The sequence below is a fragment of the Polyodon spathula genome, chromosome 6 (genome assembly GCF_017654505.1).
Source record: "Polyodon spathula isolate WHYD16114869_AA chromosome 6, ASM1765450v1, whole genome shotgun sequence".
Lineage (NCBI taxonomy): Eukaryota > Metazoa > Chordata > Actinopteri > Acipenseriformes > Polyodontidae > Polyodon > Polyodon spathula.
In genome coordinates, this window is record NC_054539.1 from 19,014,960 (window position 1) to 19,040,377 (window position 25,418).

Below are 25,418 nucleotides of genomic sequence, written 5' to 3' on the forward strand. Positions count from 1 at the left end.
TACAGCATCGGAAGACAACTTAGCTCAGGGCAGCTTACAGGCAATCCCATAGGCACCCGGCCAGACCTTAGGGGTCGCTGGTGTGCGGTGAGCTGAAGACACCCTGACCGGCCAAGCCCTCCCTCCCCTGGGGCGGCACTCGGCCAATTGTGCACCACGCCCTAGGTACTCCTGGTCATAGTCGGCAGTGACATAGCCTGGATTCGAACTTGCAATCTCCAAGCTATAGGGCACATCCGCGCAGAGCGCCTTTACTGGCTATAAAAGCCATATTATTACGCTGGACATCAAATTTTTGCTCAGTCATCGTAAGTAATACAAAATAAAATCCACAAAATTACACAGCAACATAAACAACGTACACATTTCTGTTTTTGATAATACTTTTATAAATAGGACTTTTGATAAAAAAAAAAAAAAGCCAAATATTGACACCTACTGTATATAACTGTAACAACACTTGTAAATACCTGTTTGAGATTGTCCTGGAATTTGTGCTGGTGAGAGGCGTTCTCCTGTAACACCCGCTCCAGATGTTGGCTATGTTCTTTCAGCTCGTCCCAGTGTCGGCTGATTTGCGTCAGCCTGGCTTTGATACGAGCTGCTTCTCCAGAGGAAACAAACTGGCACAAGGCCTGGGACTCCTCCTCCAGGGACTGGATTGCCTTCATCTTCTCTTCTAGTTCTTTACCGAGCGCCTGGAATTACAAACATCTTTGAATTAAATTCACAACTTCAAACGTCAAATAAATATAAAAGGGAGTCACAGGGAGTCACATTAGGCAGTTTGGAATGACTCTTGTTTATAAATAAACTACACAACCTCAATATGATACACTACATCGACATATCATAGTGTTGTGTACCTTAAACTACACATCTTTAGCCAAGAAGTAGAAATCTGTAAAACATAAAGCTTGGCTTGTTCAATTCGTTATTTTAGAGGTTTCACATTTTGTTATTTTTAGTATTAATAACAGTTTACCTTAACTTTGCTGATCTGAAGTTCAAGTGGTAATGAAGAAGAATTCACACCATCAAGCTCCTTCTCTTTTTCAGAAATCCAACAAGAAAGAGCTTCAAAGTCATTGCCAAACTGTTTCCATTTGTTGTTCACCATTTCCATTTGATTAATACTGAAGAAAAAAAACAGATCAATAAAACATCCATCCATCCATTATCATTAACCGATTAATCCTTTACAGGCAAACACAGGGCGCAAGGCAGATCAATAAAATAAATACAACAAATATACCTGTGTCAACGTTAATCACTAACTAAATGTGGTCTACCACAAAAATGTAGAAAATATTCAACAAAACGAGATTCAGGTCATTATTAAGTAATCAACATTTAGCACACACACAATTACAACACTTACTTGTTCTTCAGACTGTTTTCAACTTTATTCACTTGCTCTTTGATGGTTGTTGCTTGCTGCTGGAGTAAAGTCTTGTTCTTGGGTCCCAGTTTTATTTCTGTGGATTTCTTAACAAGGACATCTACTTGAGCTGCCTGGGTCTCATTTGCCTGCATCAGTTCCTGGAAACACAAATTCAATACAGGGAGTTTAGAGCTTGAAATAAATCCAAAAATCTACGTTTAAAAAAGTTTGCTTTCAACAAGAACTATTTAGAAAAATATAATTTTATTTTCCAAACAAATACATATATACTAGTTGGTGTCTGACTTTGGTGTACATTAACTTGCAATATTGTTGTAGAATGTTGCCTTTAAATTGTGGATACAAAAATTTCGGAATCACTATTACCACATGTTAGCACCATGCTGTTCCACTCCTTCTCTGAAGTTCTGTCTCTATAATAGTTACTGGCCTCAAGCATTAATGCTGAAAGCATCAACCGCAAAAAGATCTCAGGTTCTACCAAGTAGAAACCATGCAGACCATTCATTCAGCACGAACCTTGGTTTGCTCCAGCTCAGCAGAAAGACTTTCCAGACTGCTAAAAGTCAAGTCCCGCTCCAGATTAGAACCAGCTCTCTTCAGAAATTCCACCACTGCTTCCCTTTCAGTGTCAAACTGCTGCCAGTCGGACAGGGTCATCTGAGTTGGGATAAAAACAAATGCATACAATGGTATATAGTTAGCACTGACAATGGCTGGTTTACTTTCTTATACAGATTAGGTTCCTAAAATCACCTTACATAAACCAAAATGCAAGATTCTGTAGTCAGTACTCTGAAAATTAATATTCCATTTAGGCTCTATATATTGTGCAAAAGTCTTAGACGTTGCATTTTTCTACTTGAATGCATTATGAGCATCAACAATTTACTCAAAGCCTCCACTAGTGTATTCTACTATTATAACAACCTTGACTTGCAATGTTTTTCCTTCTTTATGCAAGTCCAGGTTGTTATAATAGTAGAAAACACTAGTGGAGGCTTTGAGTAATTGTTGATGCTCATAATACATGAACAGAAAACTGCAACACGTCTAAGACTTTTGCACAGCAGTGTTACGGTTGTAGTCAAACGTTTACATACCCCAATGGAAATGTATACTTTCTAGGAATTTCTCAAAAACAAAGAATTTTAGGAAAAATCTTTTGTTGCAAAAGTTTTGCTTTTGTGGATGACGAAAAAGGTTACAAGAAATAGATGTCTACAATTATTTATTTCAGAATTTTTTTGCAAAACTCAAAAAATGCTGGTGACAATTGTTACATATCAGAGCCAGGTGAATCTCACCCTGGCTCCCTCCTATGGCATTATGTGCGATGTACTTTTGGCCCCTCTTGGACTACATCTTCCTCTCTTCCTCCCCCTAGTCTACCACTAGCCTCTCTCTCTCTCTCTCTCTCTCTCTCTCTCTCTCTCTCTCTCTCAAACTGTGGTTAGTCTAGAATGACTTATTTCCTTGAAACAGTATTTTCCACCTTAATCACTGAAAGCATCCTATAGTGTATTTGTTACATGAAAGTAAAGATGCTCCTGCACATCAATAAGCACATGTCCACGTTTTCACATAAAATACATAAGCTGAAAATTGAAATCACTCTCACCTGAAGGCTTTTCTCCTGCATCTCCATGCTTTGCTCCATTTTAGTCAAAGTGCTCTCCAGCTTTTGTAAATCGGGTTGAAGTGAACTGGCCAGCCCTTCCTCAGCCTGCAACTGCTGGCCACGTGCTATCTGCTTCTGAACATCACTACTTCTCACTCTCAGTCTCTTCAACTGTTGCTGTAGTCATTAATAAATAACAGTTGGCATATGTCATCCACAAATACTGATGGGCCTTTATATGGGATAATGTTCGATAGTTTCAAGTCTTCAACATTATAGGGGGCAAGAAGGAGTTAGGTAGTGAAGAAGTGGGTGACCAATGCAGCACCCACCACAATTTACTGATGTTTTACCAGGTAGCAATAATCATTGCATGGGGAGAGAGAAGCAATAGTAATAGGGTGTGCAATCTGAGACTTGTACCAGTAGAATTGTAACTGCTGAATTGCAGACCATGAGGTAGAGCACAGCTACCCTGTCACTCACTGGGATCACAGAGGCAATGCTCTTACTTCTCTGAAAAGCAGTTCTTACTGCTGCTGTTTTTATGCTATTAATCAGTTAACTCAATGAAGGCTGCCTAGATAAGATTTCTTTAATCTATTTTTATCTAATTAAACTGGAGAAATGGCAGGGAGTCAGGTTCACAGTTTTGTTCTGCCTATCAGATAGCAGACGCTCGTAAGATTATCAGAATGCTGTCCACGTTGCACAGCGCCCCCCACCTGGTGAATCAGAAGCAGTTGCTGAGCCTTTTGCACGCTCTCTGAGTCCAGGATCTTGTCAGCCTCGGCCTGTGCTTCCTTCTGTCCTTGAACAAGCTCCTCCAGGGTCCTCTTCACTTCCTCTTTGAACTGGACACAGTCACCCACAGTCGACACCACCTTCTCAGTCTGAGAAGCACAAAGGGCAAGGCAAAGATGATTACACAAAGAGGAAAGACAATGGGATTATTCAGCTGTTCAAACTACCTTTTTGTTTGCATCATGGACCGTGTATTTTAATATTTGTAATAAGGTTGCTTTGGCAACAAAAAATGCTTTCTAAATGTAGTGAGATGTTCAAACTACAGAATATATATATATATATATATATATATACACACACACACACACACACACACACACACACACACACACACACACACACACACACACACATACAGTACACACACACACACACACACACACACACACACACACACACACACACACACACACACACACACACACACACACACACACACACACACACACACACACACACACACACGTGTTTGGAATCTTAAATTAATCAAACTAGTCCACCTCAGCAAGTAAAGCTAGAATTCCCTTGAAGTCACTGGAGAGCTTTATCAATGCTCCTTCCTGCGTCTTTGCTTCATTCTCAGAAGAAACCTCTATTAGCGTGGAGAGTCTGGACTTGAGCCAACTGAGGCTGCCCTCCTTTTTCTCAGCATCTTCTCGCACTTCCTACAAGAAAAGAACATGAGTCAAGCTTTAAACTGTATTTATGAAATGGGCTGTTTAACACAAAATAAGAGACGTGGTCTATATCAATAGGCCTTATTCACAAAGCTTTCATTTATGACTTAAAGTCTGTTTTTATGAATACAGTTTGAGCTTTATTATCTGGAAAAGAAAAAAATACATAACCACAATGTGGCAGCCATATTACATTGCAGGTTTATAGTTATAAATACAGCTCAATACATGCTTATTTTGCAAATTGTACGTGTGCGTAAGTGGAATTCTACTGTGTTAATAAACAGTACGATATCTGTGCCAAAATATAGAGCTGTAAGATTTAACAACTACGGAGGAACCTTTTTTAATTCTAGTAATACAACTTAAAAAAAGGCAAATTAAACCATTTACACATTAAGGCTAAAGGGTGCCAGTCTTGTTCCCTACATATCTGCAAGGTTTTACTACTTGAACTCAACTTTATCACTACTGGACTGAAGCATGATTGGTGCTTTATACAGAAATGTATCAATGTAAACAAGAAAATAGCATTTCAGAAGCTCAGCATAGAAAATAAAGTCAATAATATGCTGGCAAGCTAAAAGTAAGCAATGTGGAGGACTACCATAGTGTGTGTATGTGTATATATATATATATATATATATATATATATATATATATATATATATATATATATATATATATATATATATATATGGAGCGTACATTAATTGAGTAATTGAACAAGACTATTGCATCTCACAGTACTAATTTTTATTAACACCCACATGAGCTGCAGAAGGTACTGAAAGTGTGCCAACCATGGATTAAGCCCAGGACGAATCCAAAACAAATCAGTCAAGAAACAAAAAAGCTAAGCAACAGCCAAATCAGAGCCAGAAATGAAACAGAAGGGCAACTGTATTTACCTCTATTGTAGATTTGACTTGTCCATACTTGCTGGGATCATTGGCTCTATTTTTCAACAGCCTTAGTTGACTTTCCTTTGTTGAAAGCCAGGCTGCGAGCTCAGAGAATCTGCACAAAAAACAACACTAAATATTTGAGCACCGCCATAACTACTTGAATAATTTACTGCAATCGTACCCTGTCCTGGTACGGTGCGGAGAGGGTCTGTGTTACACAAACACTTTTGAAATACGAACTGAACGTGGTTCACTCGCCTGGTGTTAAACTCCTTCCACTTGTCTGGATGCTGTTGCAGTTTCTGGTTGGTGCTGTCAATCTGGGACTTCACATCTGTCCAAGCTTTCTTGCAACTCTCCACAGTCTTGCGGGCCGGGTCCTTCTCCGGGAGATTCTGACAGAGTTCATCAATCAGTTGGAGCCTCTTCTCACAAAGCTGCTGTGGCCTCCTGTCCCCAAAGAAAGCCTGCACACAACAAGGTTTATCAGCTGATTAATTCAAGAAGATTCAAAGTGCTTAGACACATCCACTTGATATTTAACCTGCGGAAATCTGGATTCAAGAGCCGTACTAGGCACCAAGGGGGAAAAATTTAAAAAAACATGTATCTTCAAATGTTATTTTACCAAGTTTACTCTTTTACTATTTTGGTTTTATAGCTACATTTTTTTTCATATGACCTGGGAGTGCTTTAAACTCTTCTGAAGATCCCAGCAACTTTTCCAAGTCGAACTTCTAATTTAACTTCCATTTCTTAATTCCAGAAATGCTACTGTATATATTTCTGCAATGGAACGATTGCAGATGTCAATAAGAGAGTAAGGGAAAGTGAAAAAAAAACAGTTAAAATATCATTTGAAGCAACTTGCTCTTAAAGAATAAATAAGAGGCCTTGAATAAAATTCCTTTAAGGGTCTCCAGTGAGAGCGCTCACCCTGTGCTCTCTGATGAGCTGTTCACTGCAGACAGCAGGGAGAGCCTTGTTCTCTCGAGCCAGTTCCGCTCTGCACTCCTCCAGGGTGCCCTGCAGTCTGTTCTCCTCAACCTCAATCTTCAGATGCAGCAAGTGGTAAGGGGCTTCAGTCTGGATGTCCTGCAGTTCGAGAAAAAAGTCATGAACTCTACCAGAGGTAGTCTAAAATTATCAAGGGATCTCAGAAAATTCTGTAAGCACCACTGTAAACACTGTTCCTGATGTTGCAACAGAATATACTTCATAATTCTAAAATCTAAAATATAACTTAATAATTGCAACCACATGCAGAACATCCTTTTAATGACATTTTTATATTATTAAGGCAAACAAGTGATATGACTCATTATATTCCCTTTATTTATTTATTTATTTTGTATTCACTTCTAATGATATATATATATATATATATATATATATATATATATATATATATATATAATAAAAATATATAACATTTTTATATAACGCCTTTCATAGTGGACTTCACAGAGGTAAGCTGTGAACTGTGCATTATATGCAGAGTCACTTACAAAAGGACATTGATTTAACATCTCATCTGCAGGATGGAACACAAGGAGGTTAAATGACTTGCTCAGGGTCACACAGTGAGCCAATCAGTGGCAGAGTTGGGATTTGAACCGGTGACCTTTTTGTTATAAGCCTTGGACTTTAACCACTGGACCACACTGCCTCCTCTAATGTACAGTTACTACTGGCAAAAGGAATGGAAAGCAAATATGAATTTTATTATAATGCAGCTACTGGGTTAAATATAGTCTTGAATGTCACTGGACTGACCTTCCATTGTTTGTGCAGTTTCCTGACTGTTTCTTGCATGCTCTGCTGTTCCTGTTCAGGCAGAATATCAGTCAGCTCATCACAGGCCTTCAGAAATGCATTCAGGACCCTCTGATCCAACTGACTGAAGAATTCCTGCAAAGATTAAAAAAAAAAAATTGAAGCCACACAACTGAGGTAAAGATGTATTTTGCTCTATTAACATGCCTCACAGTAAGGCCTACCCAGATGTAATCCAAAACTGAATATTTTGTAATTACTTGGTCATGTAGGTTATTTTACTTTAGTTACATTTAGAAATATCCCTCTTTCCTTGGTTACTTTAACTGCATGCATTCACTTTTCTTTTTCCCCACACTGTCCTCATACAGTATATATGCTTACTCAGCTGCCTTGAATAATAAGCTGTGCTTCTGGTTTCTATAACAATAGAAACCGAAAGACAGGTGCAAGTACCACAGGAGTATACTACTAACAGATGTTCAAAGCAAGAAAGATGGCGCACAGAAGCAGCACATAACTGACTTATTAAAATGAATGTCCAAAGCACTTAATAGCTACTACATGGCACATTGAGTAAACTTGGCAGATCGCAAGTATAAAACCTAAAACTATCAATTTATGATGTATCCACCGGAATCCAGCTGGTTTCACAGACCCAGAGTAGCACTAGTCTTGAACGTCCTTATCTAAAGTGCTAATCAGGTTCTGTGAAACCAGCCACCAATCTCATACATATGATTCATATTCCAGTTAATGCTTAATTCAGAAAAAAATGGGGGGAAACTTCTGGTCTAACGGTAGACTTTTTAGTTGAAGCAAGAACAAAGCAAATCTTCATTCAATCAGAAGGCATAAGTATTGTTTTCCTTACAGTATGTTTCTTTAGCAGTTCTTCTGGATTTCCTTTTTCTTTCAAGAATGTCTGAGCTATGTTCAAAACCTTCTCGAGTTCTATCCTGGACTCTTCAAACCTCTTCATCAGGCTGCTGTTAGCTTCAGTGTGCTTCCTCCACTCACCAGCATCCTTTATCATGGTCTGATGTAAAAGAAAAACAAAAAACATGGTTCAGTAATTGCAAAAGACATCTGCAGTAACCTTCCTCTTGAGACTAACAGCACACTGTACACAGATGAGCTCACCATAAAGACCCCTCTGGCAGCTTCTTTCAATTAGGATCTTTCTATTATACATAACTTCATTATTATATTTTTAAGATGACTGCTGTTAATATAAGCTGAGTCAATGAAGGCAGTGTTTGTAATTCCTATCAGATCTGCTCACTGCGGATGCCAGCGAAGACAATAGATGGCAAACAAAGTTTTAGTTTGGTCAGGCTCATTGTGAGCTGATCAGGGAACATTAAGATGAGATCTCATGATCCCTGTTTTTATTCTTACACAGGCTCTTCTGCTGGTCGTTGCAAACACTGTATACTTCATTTACTGCTAGGAATATCAATTGCACTAAATATAAACCTTCACAACCTTTAGTAATATCAGTCTACTTTTAGTGTTCAGCTTCCAAAAAATCAGTGTCCTTTGTTATTAAAGAAGTGCTTTACAAAGCAAGCGAGTGCCATAACAAGATCTTATGTGACTTCAGAGGGCAAACACGGCAGCCAATATGAACTCAGCTGTATCCCACAGTGCATATGGCAGTTTTTCCATGCTTGTCACATGGTTATGCTATGCTTTATCATAGTCTACTATGGTTTTTCCATGTCTTTTAGTGTGCTTTATCATGCCATATGGGCTTTACAATGCTTACCTCTGCTTTACCACGCTTTCACCATACTTTGCTCTGCCTTTACTACAGTAAACGTTTATAAGGGATGTGATAGAAAATTAATAAAATACCATAAAAAAGCCTTGTAAGTGAATTTCTAAATTTTTTTTTTTTTACAATATCTCTTAAACTCTCTATTAAAATAGTCCTACACACATGTACATTTGCTTATCACCACCCATATATAAACGCCTGTTTGTGTGATTACATGGTAGGTGCTCACCTGTAAGGTGACTTGTAAGTCATCAATCCTCTTCTGAAGCATGGAGCATTCAAAATGCTGCAGAGTCTTGCTGCTGGCGAGCACACATTGAATAGTCTGGCTGTTCTTCCCAATCACAGCTAAGGATTTCTTGCAGTTTTCTTGGCAAATAAGTAATTCCTGAAAAATGGTTTATTACTTTTTTATCTAACAGCATAGAACATTAACAGAATATTGTTATTTTTATTTTTGAACAGCAGTAGCTGCAGATACATCCATATTTTAACCATTACAATACATTCCAAAGTGTACCGAGGTTATGAAACAGTGTATGTCTCTTTATATAGTCATTTTAAACTGAGGATAATTAGAGAAGGAGCTGAGCGTTCCTGATGTTCAATAGCCCACAGAGAAGTGTCTCTCTCTACCAGTACCCATGGATACCAAAGCCCTGGTCCTCACCTGGCACTGCTGCTGGAAGTCCCCAGGTGCTTGAGTCTCTGTGTCTCTGCCTGCTGTGATGACGCTGGCCTTCTCCAGAGACTCATAAAAACTGGTGATCTGTTTCTCTGTTTCCTCCAGTGGGGAGAGCAGTGACTGAGATTCACGCAGCAATGGCAGGTATATCTCTCTTATCTATCATTAAAAGAAACACAAGTCTCTCATCCACTGGATATGTTGCTGTTGTATAATAACTTGGGTTACATACATTTATATATTATTTACAAATTGGTGATACTGTACAGTCAGTTGATATATATGTTACACGCAGTCAGGATTCGGTGAATGACTGACAAAAATAACCATGTCGCGATTTAAGCATTGACAAATTATCAAAGAACGAAATGAAAGGTTATTTTGGTCTTTGAGCAAATTATTTTGATCAAATTGAGAAATGGAAAATACCAAACAAGCAAAGAAAAAAGCACAAAAGAAGGGGCAGTTTCTTCGGTCTGCTGGAGGAATGAATTTCAATTGTGTGACAGTTCATTCCTAATTTGGACGAAGTACCCAACGAAAACAATCTTTCTCTTCGTACAGTGGCAGCAGTTGCTTCTGGGGCTATACAAGGCTTTACTTTTGTCAAGCAAAGAAGTGCTTCTGTGTGCGTAAGGGACCTCAGTGCAATTCTAAATGTATGTTAAAAAATAAAAACATTTAGGAAGGCTTTTTTTGTAGTCAAAAAGGAGGCTCCACCTTTGTTCCACAGGGGCACCACTGTCTGGTGCTGATCGGGTCTTAAAGTGGTAGTGTGATTTATGAGAATATTATAAATGTTTAATAAGCATACTTTCTTTTTTCATTCTTTCGCTTAAAAAACGGATTAGACAAACATGGATTGACATTTGATTTTGCATATGATTTAAATACTGTGTATACAGTAGTCTCATAATATTAATAAAACAATCACTTTTTAATTGAGTTATTTTCTTCCTCTAAAACTGTATTTTGTAAATAACAAGACGAGCACATTACAAACGTTATTTCGCTTGAAGTTTAATATTTGGGGTCACTATCCTTCTAAATTGCTTAACATGATCCCTAATGCAAATGAGACCAGGGACTCAATGGGTTAACTTCCTGCACAAATAATACATAAATAAATAATGAATCAATGACATGTGTCTTATAAACATAATTTACTGCTTTCATGTTCATTCAATAAAAAATAAATAAAACAAAGTTTTCTTAAAATGTTCATATTTCACTTGATGCCATTTTTAACACCCTGCAATTAATTGCTAATCACAGATTTATCAGCATCAAAATCTGTTCTGGAACTGTGGACTTGCTCAAAGCCCATATTACAATTTGAGTATATCGCTTTACTCAAAGATCAAAGAAGTTGTTTCTTCTTTTGTGCTTTGTTCTTTGCTTGTTTGACATTTTCAATTTCTCAATTTGATCAAAATAATTTGATCAAAGAACGAAATAACCTTTCATTTCATTCCACAGTAGTGATGTGAAAAAGCAATAATTCCTCTAGAGGAAAGTATACGTGAAGTTTGACCCATTCGACTCCTCGAGACCATCACTTTCAATTCAAACACAAAATGTCTTGTTTTCAATCCGTCGACAACACCCACAGTACAGCCATGTTCGTTAATGACTGACCAAATGAGAATACGTAAATAAATAAATAAATACATAGGAAATAATGTTAAGCTGGTACATTCGTATCTCAGAGAAGCTGGTGAGGAATCGAAAATTAAAACAAGGTAAAGTCAATCATCCAAATAAAGCTGAAGCACTAACAGATAACAGAATAGAACATCTGTACAGCACTGAAATAATATGTTTAAAAAAAACCCAGCTGTACTGCTGAACCTTGTCTTCTTTAATATTAGCATCCCAAGGGTATCCATGTATTATAAAAAAATAATAGATGGACCTCTTCGGTCTCATAACTTATGACGTCACAGAAACCCTAGATGGAATTATTTTCCTGTAACATACTGAAGCCCATTTATTACATATAAATATGTAAGGGGAAGGGGAGAAGGCAGCAGGTAGGTGACGTAATATAGGTGACATAACCCCGATATATATACTCCTTGCAAAAGAGCCGTCTCTTTTGTACAGCGGTATTGGTACGATGCACTATGGTCACGGGTTCCTGCCCGCCCTTCCCCTGTGTGTGGATTGCCTCGCCCTCTGTGATGCGCCTGTCTGCGTTAACCAAGATCGCTACTATATATATATATATATATATATATATATATATATATATATATATATATATATATATATATATATATATATATGCCAAAACCAATGCTACATACCGATTTCTTGATTAAAAATGTGTCCTGTACCTTGCTCAGTTTTTCCTTGATTCCCGTCATAGTAGCAAGCATCTCGGTGGCCTCCTCTGGAGGGATGTCCTTGTTGAGGACCTGAGCGTTCCTGGTGACAGTCTTGTACTGAGCTTCCATTACTGGAACTTTCTGCTTGGTATCCTGCGGCAAACAAGGCAAAGAGATAGTGCCTATAATTCAGATGAACAGGACTGAGACTTTTGTATTTATGTCCCAACGTCCGTATTTATGTATGACATGTCACCATTTTGTTTGCCCTATATCTTTTGCAGAGAACCACTTGTCCATCTGTGATGAAACTAGCTAAGGCTAGGTTAAGCAGTAGCACAGGTTAAAGAACATATCATAATCAGATGGCATATGTAGGGTATCTGTTTGCATGCCACACTTACATGTTTACACATATATCTAGAGAACCGCCTAGCCAATTGTGATGAACACTGCTAAGACATTTTTATATCTAAATGGTAGGCCATGGCCATGTACTTTTTCCTGTTACTGGTAGCTCTAACTTGCATTGAGTTTTTACATCACATATTCGTCTCAGTGATACTGTACTGTACATACCTCTACCTCCTGCACAAAGGTCCTGACATTCAAAAAGGACACATCTAGGGGTGCTGTCATTTTTTCATTTGCTGTGTCCAGAAAAGCTTTCAAAGCAGAAATTCCATCCTGATATTCCTTCTTTATTTTGTCCACTTCGTCAGCTCTTGCATACTGCATTTAGAGATATTACAGAAATGATGTGTGCTGCAGGTGTTGTGTAAACTAGAACAGTAGAAGCATGTTTTCTGAACAACCATAGTCTATCAGTCTCTACATGTTCACTCCAACAGTAATATTCCCTATTGTTCATTATTTAAATAAATTAAAAAAATACCAAACAAATGTTATACATAATTTCACATTACAGAATATTTGGGTTATATACTTTAACTCAATCCGTGTTAAAATTTACAGGTACAGCACCCTTGATTATAAAGACTCAATCTGTGTTATATGCAGGTGTGTTGATTAGTTATCTGTATCATCAATAGGACATATAAATCTTACTTGTTTGACTTTCACAAATAGTTCCCTCCATCTTCCGTTAAGTAACAGCAGTTGCTGTTTAAGATCCCGGGAAACAGTTTCATCAGAGGTCTCAATTAGAAAATTCCCCGCGTCGTTCATAGCTGTGTGCCGTTGGATCCAGTGGGGTAAATTTCTGAAAAACTCCTTTAAAAAAAAAAAAAAAAGGAGATATACAAAAACATTTTTAGAAGGAATTCCAATGAAAAAAGAGGTTTTTAACAGGACACAAGAAGAAAATGATTTTTTATTTCTTCATAGTATCAGTTAGAAAGGGCAAGCATCCTCTCACCCGTTGGGCATTTTCGGGCTCGTTCAGCATTTTCTCTGCATCCTCCAGCCAGGCCTGTAATCCAGCTACTGTGCTGCTGTACTTGTCCCAGTTGGAGATCACCTCTTCCAGCATGCTGCGCACACTCCGAACCTCTACAGACAAGTTCCTCCACTGTGCCGCTGTGTCATTCAAGAACTTGCTCAAGCCTTCTGCCTCTTCAGCTGCAAGAAGACAATATATAATAAAAATAATAATCATACATCTGAATGCAAGTAGGAAAGACATTAGTTTTGTTAGTTTAATTAGTTTCTTTAGTGACAATTTTTTAGAAGGACACAGTAAGTTTTATTGAAAGGGTAGGTTATGCGAACAGGTTTTATATCATAAAACTGCCAGCCTTCAAAATGACCACTTACTCACATGTTCGCATTTCAAAAGATATATCAAAGATGGCTCCAAACAAAAACATTTCAGGGTAAAGTTTTTTTACCTTCTCTTTCTGTAAACCTTGATACATACTGGCCATTGCTTACCATTGTGATTTCATAATCAACGTTCCACTGAAGAGTTTAGTCTTCATCAAAATAAGCTGCATAGTTCAATTTGTTTTAACAAAAAACATTTACCACACACGTGAGAATGGCTTGTTGTAATACACTTGTGATATACTGAATTACATAGTATGTGGCATTTTATCAATTCAAATCTGAGGTTGGTTTTCATAAAATTACAAATGTCTCATTGTTGAAAATGGTATATTGCAATGCTAGGCATAATGCATATGATTTCCAGTATTTTGTAATTTTGTTACCCGTATACAATTGTGAGCAAATGATTATTACTGTACCTTTTGAATCCTACTGTATTTTTATTAATGTCACAATAAAAAACTATGTGGTGGGGCTTGAAATTCCATTTCCATGTTTATATTATTATTTGTTTATTATTATTTGTTTATTTAGCAGACGCCTTTATCCAAGGCGACTTACATAGACTAGCCGCCTGGTGTGTGAACGGAGGGAGCTGCGGAGGAACGGATCAGCGCGGATGAGATGCAGACAGTCACTTACAAGTTATACACAACATCTCACTCCCAAGTAAAGAAAGACCAGCACATCTCTTGTTTAAAAATGGCTGTGGTTTTAAGTGACTTGAGTGGTCACACAGTGAGTCAGCCCTTAACGACTATAGATCTGAAAAAAATCGTTCTTTTAAAAAGGATCTTAATCGTGGTTCAAAATCTCTTGTTTAAAAATGGCTGTGTTTTATAAAACGTCTTTTATTACTTGTTTTAGTGTGTTAGTTTTTTTAGTTATGATGGAAAGGTGCGTTTTTATTTCTTTTAATCTAAACGGCTGCAGACAGTCTTTTAAGAGGGCGCAGCTAGTCGGGTTTTTAGAGCAGAAGCAGGCGGGGGTGGTGTTTCTGCAGGAAACGCACTCGGATCAGGAGAATGAGGAGGCGTGGCGAGCGGAGTGGAAGGGGCTGTGCGTGATGAGTCACGGCGCTAGTATACAGTGCAGGAGTAGCCGTGCTTTTTAAACCCAGCCTGGGGGCAGTTTTACTAGATATGGATGAAATCGAGAAAGGGAGGATTTTAAAAGTAAGAGCTAGGCTGGGCTGCCCCCAATAGAGGGGGGGAACGAATTTTATTTTTTAAGAAATTAAAGCAAGCTCTTTTTAATATTAATAATAATGATGTGGTGGTAGTAGGAGGAGATTTTAATTGTACTGTTAATTTTAATATTGATAGAAATAATGATGAACCACACCCTCACAGAGAGTTGGCTGCTCTCAGACTGTGTATCTAGAGCAAGACTAGACGGTTTTATACTTCTAAAAACTAAATTTATCAAAGCAAGAATCATCCCCTCACTGTCTATTAATTCTCTCTCTCTCTCTCTCTTCTCTCTCCTCTCTGCCCCCACTAGTTTCTCTTCAACCTCTCTCTCTGGTGGGAAAGAACTCTCTCTCTCGTTTTTCTCTTTATAATAAAGAACTGTCTCTCTCTCTCTCAGTGAGAAGGAGCAGATTCTCTGACCCTCTGACCGCCGCTGTCAAGCAGCTCTCGGAAAGGTTCCCGGGATCTGGACTGCCAGCTCTGGGATATAATGGGGGAGGATTTGCTCCAGGTTCTGAGAGAGAGCCTCAGCCAAAGCTGCCTCTTATCTGCCAGCTTAAAAATTGGAGACCTGTGTCTTTTATGTCTGATTTAAGATTTTATCCAAAACAATCGCTAATAGATTAAAAAGTGTTATTGGAACTGTAATACATATGGATCAAACATATTGTATACCGGGTCGCTCTATTTTTGATAACTTGTTTTTTATTCGAGATTTTTTAACTGTAAGTGATATTTGTGATTTTAATGTAGGAATGGTCTCCCTGGATCAAGAGAAGGCTTTCGACAGAGTCGACCACACCTACCTCTTTCATACACTGGAAGCCTTCGGGTTCGGTCCTATTTATATTCGGCTTGTATATTATACATATACACCTGTCAACATTGAAGGTGTCTGCCTACGCAGACGATGTGACATGTCCAAGCGCTGCAGCAGACTAAATACAACATAAAACACTAATAAACATAAAGGGGCGGGACACTCCGCCACATGGTGCAATTTAACTTTTGTTTTTTTTAAATTTAGTTAAATATAATGGTAATAGGGTTACAATAAGGTAACTAAATGGCATTTAAACATAATCATCTAAATCAAATCAACAGTGCAGATGATTAAGATTGTCATGCCTATAAATAACAGACTGTGCCATGTTGTAAAAAATAATATTCCAACAGGCTTTTTTTGACTAGCCAGTTACTATCTTACACACCTGAAAAATGGAAGATGCATTGTACAGTGATTTTGTTTGTAAGTGTACACATGTCAGTCTTGTTTACAGATTTTGAAAATGTTTTTGCTTTACTTCGCCTTTACTTCGTTTTAAAATACAAGTTTAGAATATCAATTGCTGTCAAAAAGCAATTCTACTAACATTTACTGTAACAACAAATCCACACAGTCATTAACAAATTAATATGTTTGTAGATTCACATTAAGTATATGGCAGGCATATTCTGTTCCCATATCTATCTCACAAACTCCCTAAACAAAATACTCTGGAAACTGGCAAAGTCAGTTGAAGCATGCAGCGTAATGCCCACTACACACCTGAAAAATGGAAGATGCATTGTAGTATAATATCTTGTTTATATATATATATATATATATATATATATATATATATATATATTTAAATCTTTTTAAAGCAAATCCAACTTTAAAGAATAGCCTTAGCTAATTTCTTCTAAGTTGTAACTTCTTACTTACTTGAAGGGCTGCCAGTTGCTCATTGACAAGTGAATTTAAGCCTATCGACCACATGCTACAATTTATTTTTGCTGTCTGTATTAAATACTGCCAGAGAGCCTTCAGACCTATTATTTCTTACAGCCAGCTATGAACATTAATTGACAGGAACAAGCTTACAATATATTATAATGAATGACATTTCAAGGCGAAATATGCAAACTCTTACCTGAGCCATCAGATTTTATATATTCTTCAGCTGTCTGTTTCAGAGTTTGGTATGTAACTTCATACTGTTCAAAGAATTGGTTTCCTTCAATGAATGACTGTAGGAAAGAAAAATATATGGTTGAATCTGAATACTTAATAGACATCCCAAAACGATGCCTTAAAGTGAGGAATGAAATGTAATTTAAACAAATGAAATAAGAAGTCACTTAATTTTGTATTGTGTTATTACAATGCGGGGTTAACACCAGCAAAGGCTTGTTAATTATTGTATATACATTTACAGTAAAGCTGCATGTTGCAAAAATCAGCTTGACCTTGTCTTTTTTATTATGGTATGGGTTTACAACAAACTTGTAAGATCCATGCCGGTAGATGTTATTTTATGCTAATTAAGGAGGGGCTATGCTAATATTTCAGACGTCACTCATAAGAAACGTACTATGAATGAAGCATGCATTGTAATAAAAATGGTGCTTACGACAGCTTTGTTAGATTTTAGAATAATGTGACCATCAGTATCAATAGTTTAAATGTAACATGAATTTCAAGTTAAAACAAAATATGTCTGGTAAAAGACATATGATACTTACCTCCAAATCAATTACATTTTCAAAGAGAGGTTACAACTACCGTACTACAATTATAATAAGTACCTTTGTATTCAAATACTTTTCAAAAGCTGGTTTCATTGCTATAGAAACGTAAGCGAATAATAATAATAATTATAAAAATAATATCTTTATTTTTATATAGCGCCTTTCATAGTGGACCACCATCACAAAGAACTTTAAAGAGGTAGGCTGTTAACGATGCATTATATGCAGAGTCACTTACAGTAAGACACTGATTTAACATCTCATCCGTAGGATGGAGCACAAGGAGATTAAGTGACTTGCTCAGGGTCACGCAGTGAGTCAGTCAGTGACAGAGGTGGGACTTTATTGATTTAATTACAGAGTCTGTGCTGCTGTTGCGTTTTCAGTCGTTTGTCAGCAACAGTCTGGAGGTGTGTATATCTCGACCATATGCTGTATTTATAATTTATGTTAAAAAAACATGTATAGCATAAACAAATTAACCAATGTTATTGGCCTCCACTTATAAAATACAAAATAAAATGACCCTATCCTCATTGAAAAAGTGTATTAGGACACATTTCCAGTGACACTTCATTATTTACTTACAACGTAGTTCTGCAGCAGTAGTTCCACGGACTCTCTTCTTCCATACTTTATGATCCAGGATTTCAGCATTGATTCTGCAAGCATCAGGAAAGCCAGCAGGCGATACTTCAGTTCCCAGAATTCTAGTTTAATCAAATGGATTTGCGCCGTTGAAGAAACAAAGTGAAATCTGTTAAAAACATTAACACAACGGTCAATTTCTGATTTGTGCCACAACATGTTTGAATTACATTAGTTAATACAGACTCCTGTACTTTACTTCAATCTGACTAATCCCAGACGAAGATTGCCTGACTATGGCCCACATTGAACCCCCTTCATTGGGCTTATTCTCAAAATTCTCCCTTTTGAAGGTAAGCTCTCAGTGGAGTACATGTGTGACTGAGTGTAACTGGTCTTACAGAGTGAAAGCTCAACTAGCACCAGCACACAGAGGAAACTTCTGGGTCACTTCCCCAGGTGAATGTAAAGTACATTGAATGATCAGTTAGAAACAGGACCAGAAGGAGTGAAAGGTATCATTAAGTTGTATCATGACTGTTGCACTATGGGGCTGTGCAGAACCCACCTCTGTGCCATGTCCTCTAGCTGCTCTGGGGGTATGGGGACTCCATTAACTGAACCAGCCCTGTGGATCTGCAGGAATGTCTGCTTCTGCCCCTCCAGGTCTTTCAACACTTCCTGAAACAAGAAGAAAAAGAGGGAAAAAATCCACTTACCAGCTATTTGATCCATAACTGTAAAACACCCAATACTGGTAAATGTATAAATATTCAAAAAAATGCTGTGAAACCAGCAGATATATCAACAAGCTATTTAAATATTAAATCACTGTATATCAAACTCAATCCCCGCTCCCAAATTACAACAAAAATACAGTTTGTTTCCCAAACAGAACTGGAATGTTTATAGTGGGCTTAAATTCAATTACAGGTAAAAGCATTTTTCAGAATTTGATGACTGCAAATGGCTTTGTTGAAAATATTCTACACAAATGTTATGGTAAGTCATTTAACCAACAAAATGGTTAACTTCTACACATCAAAGATATACACAAGTGAATGCCAAGACTTTTTCATCATGAAGTACTACAACCTCTCCTGTGATCATGCAGCGGCACTAATACTGGTTTATGTACTTCCAGGAAACTAATTTTAGAATGCAAATGCAGGGAAATGCGGTTATGACAGATTTACCTTGTGCTGCTCAAGTTTCCTGTGGATAATGTTTGCTGTCTCCTCATGGGCCTGCTGAACTGTAATCTCCTCCCGCAGGGCCTCCTCTGCCCTGTGCAGCCAGGCTCCAATAGCACCAAGGGGTCCAGGCAAAGACTTATCAAGCTGAGTATGCCACTCTAGCAGCTTGAGAAAGAAGAACGAAGCACTGCTTTAGGAACTTCAATTTCCCTGATGCTTGGGAAGCACCAGATAAACACAACGACAGTGCAATGTTACGTCATGTTAACAAAAGCCAGAGATGATGGGCTCAGGTGTAATATAAAACACTTGAATCTCAACAAAACAAATTCTCGACAAATTATGGAAGGGGGTTGCCTTGACAATGTTCACACACAGTTAGTAAAGAGGCACATCCCAGCAGAATGTAAAGCACTGCTGAAAGATGCAGAGCTCATCAATTAACAAAAAGTTCTTTGTTCTCTTCCTGGCGAAGGGTACTTTTTCATTCTTCACTGAAATCTGCTGGATCTGGGCAATCTGTGTTACATGCAAAGCCTAACAGTTTAACTAAAATTACCCAACTATTCATTTAGGTTGCACTGCTAAAAAAAAGGGTCTATCTGAAGCAAGTGGAAAGCCACATGAACTGGGAGGTATGGAATGATTATAACTTTATAAAAAAAACTTTTTTGCAGGTAGAAGCAGTTTCTTGCTGGTTAACCTTTAAATTATTTTATTTCTCTGTGAAAATCTGCATTCAAAACTTGCTTTAAAATATGGCCTAATGCTAAAGTGTAAACACAAGCACGTAAATGTGGGTGCTGTATTCATTTCCAAATCATCAATCTTTTTAGTGAGGACAAACACTGGTGTGTCTACTGATATACTGTATCTAAGTTCACTTGTACACCAGGCAATAAGAAACAATGGCCCCTATTCACAAAACTTTTAAGGACTTTTTAATTAAAGGAATGTTTTGTTAACGGTTGTTTTTTTAAATTTTTTAAAAGCCTATTTTGATTAATTAGATCACATTTGTAGTGTGTTTTCGTTTGTCAAAAGCATTGTTTAACTTACTTTATAAGAACATTCATAAAACAGTATTGAAAAAAAACAGTTCCTTAAAAGAATCCCTGTATTAAATTACAGTGCATTACATCACTGTTTACCAGTTCATTGCATCACAGAAAATCTGAAATAAAATGAGGAAAAATCCTCACCTTTAAAAGTTAAAAGCAATATGACATGACCTTACCCTGGCAGTGGCTTTCTCCCATGCCTGTTTCACCAAGGCCTGGTCCACTGACAGCTTCCCCTCTCTCTGTACAGGCTGTAGTAATGCTTCAATCTGCTTCTTTTTCATCTCATACTGAACTCTAAAACTCTTGAATAACTGAAACAACATCATTTGGCATTCTCAATACAAATATATAGCGATAACATGCAAGTTAACATGTACATTCCAGACAGCATTAAGTATTTATAAAGATAAGATATTCTGTCTTTTTTATTTTAGTTATTTATTCAATTAGTGTTGACTCTTTTACCTACAACATGTACCCACCCATAAGTATTAATAAACACTCAATAATGCTTAATTTCAAAATACTAAAAGAAACATAATAAATTCAATGACAAGCTTAACATTGGAGTCCCCTGCAAAAATGTATGAAAGTATTGCATAGCCCCTATATAGCTGTCTTTTCAAAATAATGAATTTTAACTTCCAGCTAACTTTACATCTGAATGGTAAAGAGTCCAATGTTTAGTTTTCTCATTGAAATGTGGATGGATAATAGGATCTAACATCAATGTAAGGGGTTTCTGCGGGGGACCACTAGCTCAAAGACAGGATTTGAAGAGCAGATATCTCCCCGTTTCTACCACCATGCGCTAACATGCCTTTAACGCCTGGACACGCATATGTCTGTTAAACATTGTGTGATTTTATTTGTGAATAACATTAGGTTTTTTTTAGGTTTTTTTTAAATATTGAGGTAGCAGTTAGAATAACAAAGACTGTTTAAAGACCTCTTCCCCATCACCCTCACCTGGTATTTCTCCTGTAGATTTCCTTCAGACTCCTGTGCTTTGCTGAGGTCTCTTTCGTACTGTTCCAGCCAGGCCTTGACCTCTCTCAGCATCCGCCGGTCCTCCTTCTAGGGGACAACAAACAGGAACACATTGCTACAGGCAAATCATACCATCCAAAACCCTACAACATTCACACCTATATCACCTATACTTGAACCATTTCAATTCATTACATACTGGGAGGACGCACTAAAAGTATACCTCTTTCAATATATTTTTATGTAGTTTGTCTGGCATTATTCTGATTAATCATTAATTCTAAATATATTTTGGCTTTTATAGCATACTTATACTATAGGAAAACAATTCCTCATGCACAAGGTACAAGGAAAATCAGATGCAAGTTAGCCTAGTCCATTTTGTAAAGACTGTTCTGGAATTACTCCATCAAAATAAAAATACAGCACTACTGTTTACTTTAAACATTTACTTGTATTATAGTTTAAACTTAGTAATTTTAGCACACCAGGACTGTCATTTAAAAAAAGACCACTGGGAAATAATTTTAAATTGTTAAATAAAACAAATAGCAATAACACAGTGTTCTTTGAAAAAATATACCATTAATAAAGGAAAACCTTCTGACATCCTTAGATCTCCAGGTCAATATTACCATATATTTATAAGATGTCACTGCAGCTTCACAAAAAGGCAGTTATTATTATTATTATTATTATTATTATTATTATTATTATTATTATTATTATTATTATTATTATTATTATTATTATTTAAATGCACTGTTTTATGTTGGTTAAAAACAGCGTTTTTTTATTGTTGTTTTGCAGAGTAGATGGGGTTAAATCCCCATTCATCTAAACTCATGCGTAATGTGGCCATCTCCAAATTGATTAATTCATTTGGTAAGTAATTACTAATTTGGAGATGACCACGTACATAAAACAGCACCAGCCACTTGTAAAGATGGAGATGGTTAAGAGGAGTGAGAGACGCGAGAGAGAGATATCACTATCACAAAGGTAAACAATTGATGAAAACCAGCACGATACTTGATTCGTTTGTGTGAGTTTATTTGCTTTGGCCAACGTGCCTTTTTTTTTGTGTTTACTATTTTGCTTGTTTGATTTATTTAATAAACATGCGCCCAGCGCTTCGCCCCGCAGTCCTGTGCCTCTGTTTATTTCCTGGTCTGTGATGTCACCACCCAGCCATCCCTGAACACTTCTTCAGTTTTAATTAAAATGTCTGCTTGACTTAGGTGTTTATTTGATTAACTTATATCCTGCTGGTGTTAGCCACCCCTCGATTCTGCAGCATTGGAGATTTCCCATTGGTTTTATTAGAGCATTTGACAGCACTGGAGAATTCACACAGGCTTTTTTCGAGCATTTTACAGCATTGAAGAATTCCCAATAAAACCCAGTACTGGACGGTGGACAGTGAGGTGAAATGAATCTATGAAGTACACTTACTCTTCTATTAGCAGTGATTATACTCTTCCTATATGTATTAACAGTGAAACACAGCATTTTTCCCCAGTAAGCGAGACCAACAACAGGTCCACAATGTGGACCCTTCTCAATATGCCCAGCTTGTATCTGGTATTCTTGCTAAAGCCTGGACGTTATTATACTTAAAAAAATAAAAAATAAAAAATAACCTTACCCCAATTTAAAATTTGTATATCAGTGTCATTTAATGACCCTTTCAGAAGTGCGTGGATATATAATTTACCTGTGATACAGGCTGTTGCACATACCTCTAGCATTTGCTCTATGTCTCGAGGACCAAGATCAAACTGGCAAGGAAAGCAAGGCCCAAAGAAGAATGCAAACATAACACAGAACACCCATTAGTTGAGACAAAGACGTGCAAAAAAAGGAAATGGTCGACAAGCAGCACTGCAGTCAGACACGTCACAGCATGACAGACGGGCTCGATTCGGAGCTTTCACACCTTACCTGAAGCTTAGGGATAGAAATGGCAAAAGTTGGAATGGAACAAAGTAGCTCCTACCAGCACAAAACAGACAATGCATAGAAAATTAACAGAAGCGGATGAGGCACAGCAAAATGGTGGAGAAAAGCGAAGATTAAAATGATTGCTTGTTTTAGGTTGGAACAACCCATCTTCATGACGTGGAGAAGTAACAGAAAATGTAAAATCTTAAAGCAATTACTCCAGTTGCATGCCAATAACAGTTGCTGATATTTTAAACTCATTTCCTATTTTTTTTCAAACAGCCACATCTTTATCGACAACATTAAATTAGCTGCACTCACCATTTAAATGCAAAACTGAAATAAATCAATTGGGGTTCTGTGTTGCTGATATTAAATGACTGTTGGCAATTGACTAATGTTACACAAGACAGGTAAAACATGCCTGTACTCTAGAATAGAATTATTTTCATCCCTAAGGTTTATACATTCAGCTACTGTATTTTGTGTTTTACAGAATCGTCATGCGAGCACTGCCCTGTCTACAATACAGGGAGACTCTGCCAAGCAGCTTTGTTTACAGCTATCAATGCAAATGTAAGCATAATAAGATGCTGTAGAACTAAAGCAACCGAATATAACATTTCTGTTAAAAAAAGTACAGCAAGTATCTCCATGTTTTATTTAACATTTTTCTAATTTTGAGCATCTTAAATCAGAGAACCTGTAAGGTTTTCTACTGTGTGGTGACAAAGCATTTCTGTTCGCAGAAATGGATATGCACCTCTCTGATTGGCTCAAAGGTAGCTAATGATGTTGATATGATTTATAATATATATTCTGAAGACGAACTTTATGAGAAAATGATATGATATCATTAACATGAAGACTCAGGGTCAGTATGTACAGTACACCCTCGCTATAACTATCAACACTGTTATCTGCTCTTGAACTGCCTCGTTATCAAACCGTAATGTGTTTTGTATTTGCTCTTATTAGGACTGAAGTAACTGTATTTTGTATCTTGCTCTTAATTGTACTGTAATTTTTTATATGTATTTTTTGTATACAACTGTAAGTTGCCCTGGGTAAGGGTGTCTGCTAAGAAATAAATAATAATAATAATAATAATAATAATAATAATAATAATAATAATAATAACCTGTTGAGGTCCAAGTCTTTTGTTTGTTATATCGAGGGGTTTGTTATAGCGAAAGGCCAATCAAAATTAGAGATAATTTTTTGGAGTAGGTTAGTGAGATGAGATTGTGAATAAATGTAGAATTACACGTACATGTTCGTTTCATTTATGCAGTATTCTGCTTTGGCTTTATCCAATTCGCGAAAGAATTAAATCACAGTAAAAAAGAAAGCACAAATCCCACATTAAAGCTGAATTTTTATTCAAAATCAATCTGACACGAATCCTTTCAAAGTGCACCAAATCTTAATCCAACATGCAAGAATCCCAAACTGAATTTTTATTCCAAATCAACCCGACATGAAAAGTTAATCAGATCCTCAATATTTTTTTATTTTTTTATTATTCAATTCTGCTTTGCCGCATGGTTGCTGAACAAGCCAAAAAACTAAGGGCTTTTTGATAACCTATATTCACAACAGAGATATGCCTGCGTGTGGCAAAATGCCCTGCCCCTGTGTGTATTTTGTGTTGTATGTTGTGTGTTAATGTTGGTGTATAGTCATTGGTACACGGGATATAAACGGGTCTGTGCAACACGAGTGTTTAAAATATATATTTGTATTTAGGCACAAGGATTGCACAGCACTTCACGTGCAGGTAAAATGTAATAATATGTGAGCACGGGGAATTGCACTTTATTAATTCACGTGCAGTTGTACCGCGACTCCAACTGAATGATTGATTAGCAATCGAGTCTCGGTACAGCCGCATGTTTTCACTCACTCGGGGTTGTGTGTTCGGCGAGTGGAGAATGGATTGGAGACGGAGGTTATAATAATAATAATAATAATAATAGTTACAATATCAGCTCACCGTGTTTGTCTGTGTAGTCCGTTTTGTTTGTCTCTAATTTGGCGAAAGTGCCGTGTCCTGTGTTTTTGTTTGTTACAACCTTTTTATTTACTGTTCTGTTCATTTATTAAATGCTGAGCGAAACCAATCGCTCAGCTCCACCCAACTCCACCT

General features: G+C 37.1%; 1 protein-coding gene across 17 annotated transcripts in view; it reads right to left on the minus strand.

Moving 5' to 3' along the window:
• syne1a (spectrin repeat containing, nuclear envelope 1a) overlaps positions 1 to 25,418 on the minus strand; it is a 182,778-nt gene that overhangs the window by 107,942 nt on the left and 49,418 nt on the right. For all 17 annotated transcript variants that reach the window (XM_041252397.1, XM_041252410.1, XM_041252413.1 and 14 more), the window contains 24 exons: positions 21,305 to 21,412; positions 20,509 to 20,646; positions 19,272 to 19,436; positions 18,644 to 18,756; positions 18,076 to 18,244; positions 16,890 to 16,986; positions 13,371 to 13,573; positions 13,061 to 13,225; positions 12,572 to 12,724; positions 12,002 to 12,145; positions 9,648 to 9,821; positions 9,207 to 9,365; positions 8,069 to 8,233; positions 7,195 to 7,329; positions 6,355 to 6,513; positions 5,677 to 5,885; positions 5,422 to 5,530; positions 4,334 to 4,498; positions 3,752 to 3,919; positions 3,027 to 3,203; positions 1,925 to 2,065; positions 1,382 to 1,542; positions 986 to 1,136; positions 471 to 698 (listed from right to left, as the gene is read on the minus strand). In XM_041252397.1, the coding sequence (XP_041108331.1) occupies positions 471 to 698; positions 986 to 1,136; positions 1,382 to 1,542; positions 1,925 to 2,065; positions 3,027 to 3,203; positions 3,752 to 3,919; positions 4,334 to 4,498; positions 5,422 to 5,530; positions 5,677 to 5,885; positions 6,355 to 6,513; positions 7,195 to 7,329; positions 8,069 to 8,233; positions 9,207 to 9,365; positions 9,648 to 9,821; positions 12,002 to 12,145; positions 12,572 to 12,724; positions 13,061 to 13,225; positions 13,371 to 13,573; positions 16,890 to 16,986; positions 18,076 to 18,244; positions 18,644 to 18,756; positions 19,272 to 19,436; positions 20,509 to 20,646; positions 21,305 to 21,412 (3,756 nt within the window). The remainder of the gene's footprint in view (positions 1 to 470; positions 699 to 985; positions 1,137 to 1,381; positions 1,543 to 1,924; positions 2,066 to 3,026; positions 3,204 to 3,751; positions 3,920 to 4,333; positions 4,499 to 5,421; positions 5,531 to 5,676; positions 5,886 to 6,354; positions 6,514 to 7,194; positions 7,330 to 8,068; positions 8,234 to 9,206; positions 9,366 to 9,647; positions 9,822 to 12,001; positions 12,146 to 12,571; positions 12,725 to 13,060; positions 13,226 to 13,370; positions 13,574 to 16,889; positions 16,987 to 18,075; positions 18,245 to 18,643; positions 18,757 to 19,271; positions 19,437 to 20,508; positions 20,647 to 21,304; positions 21,413 to 25,418) is intronic.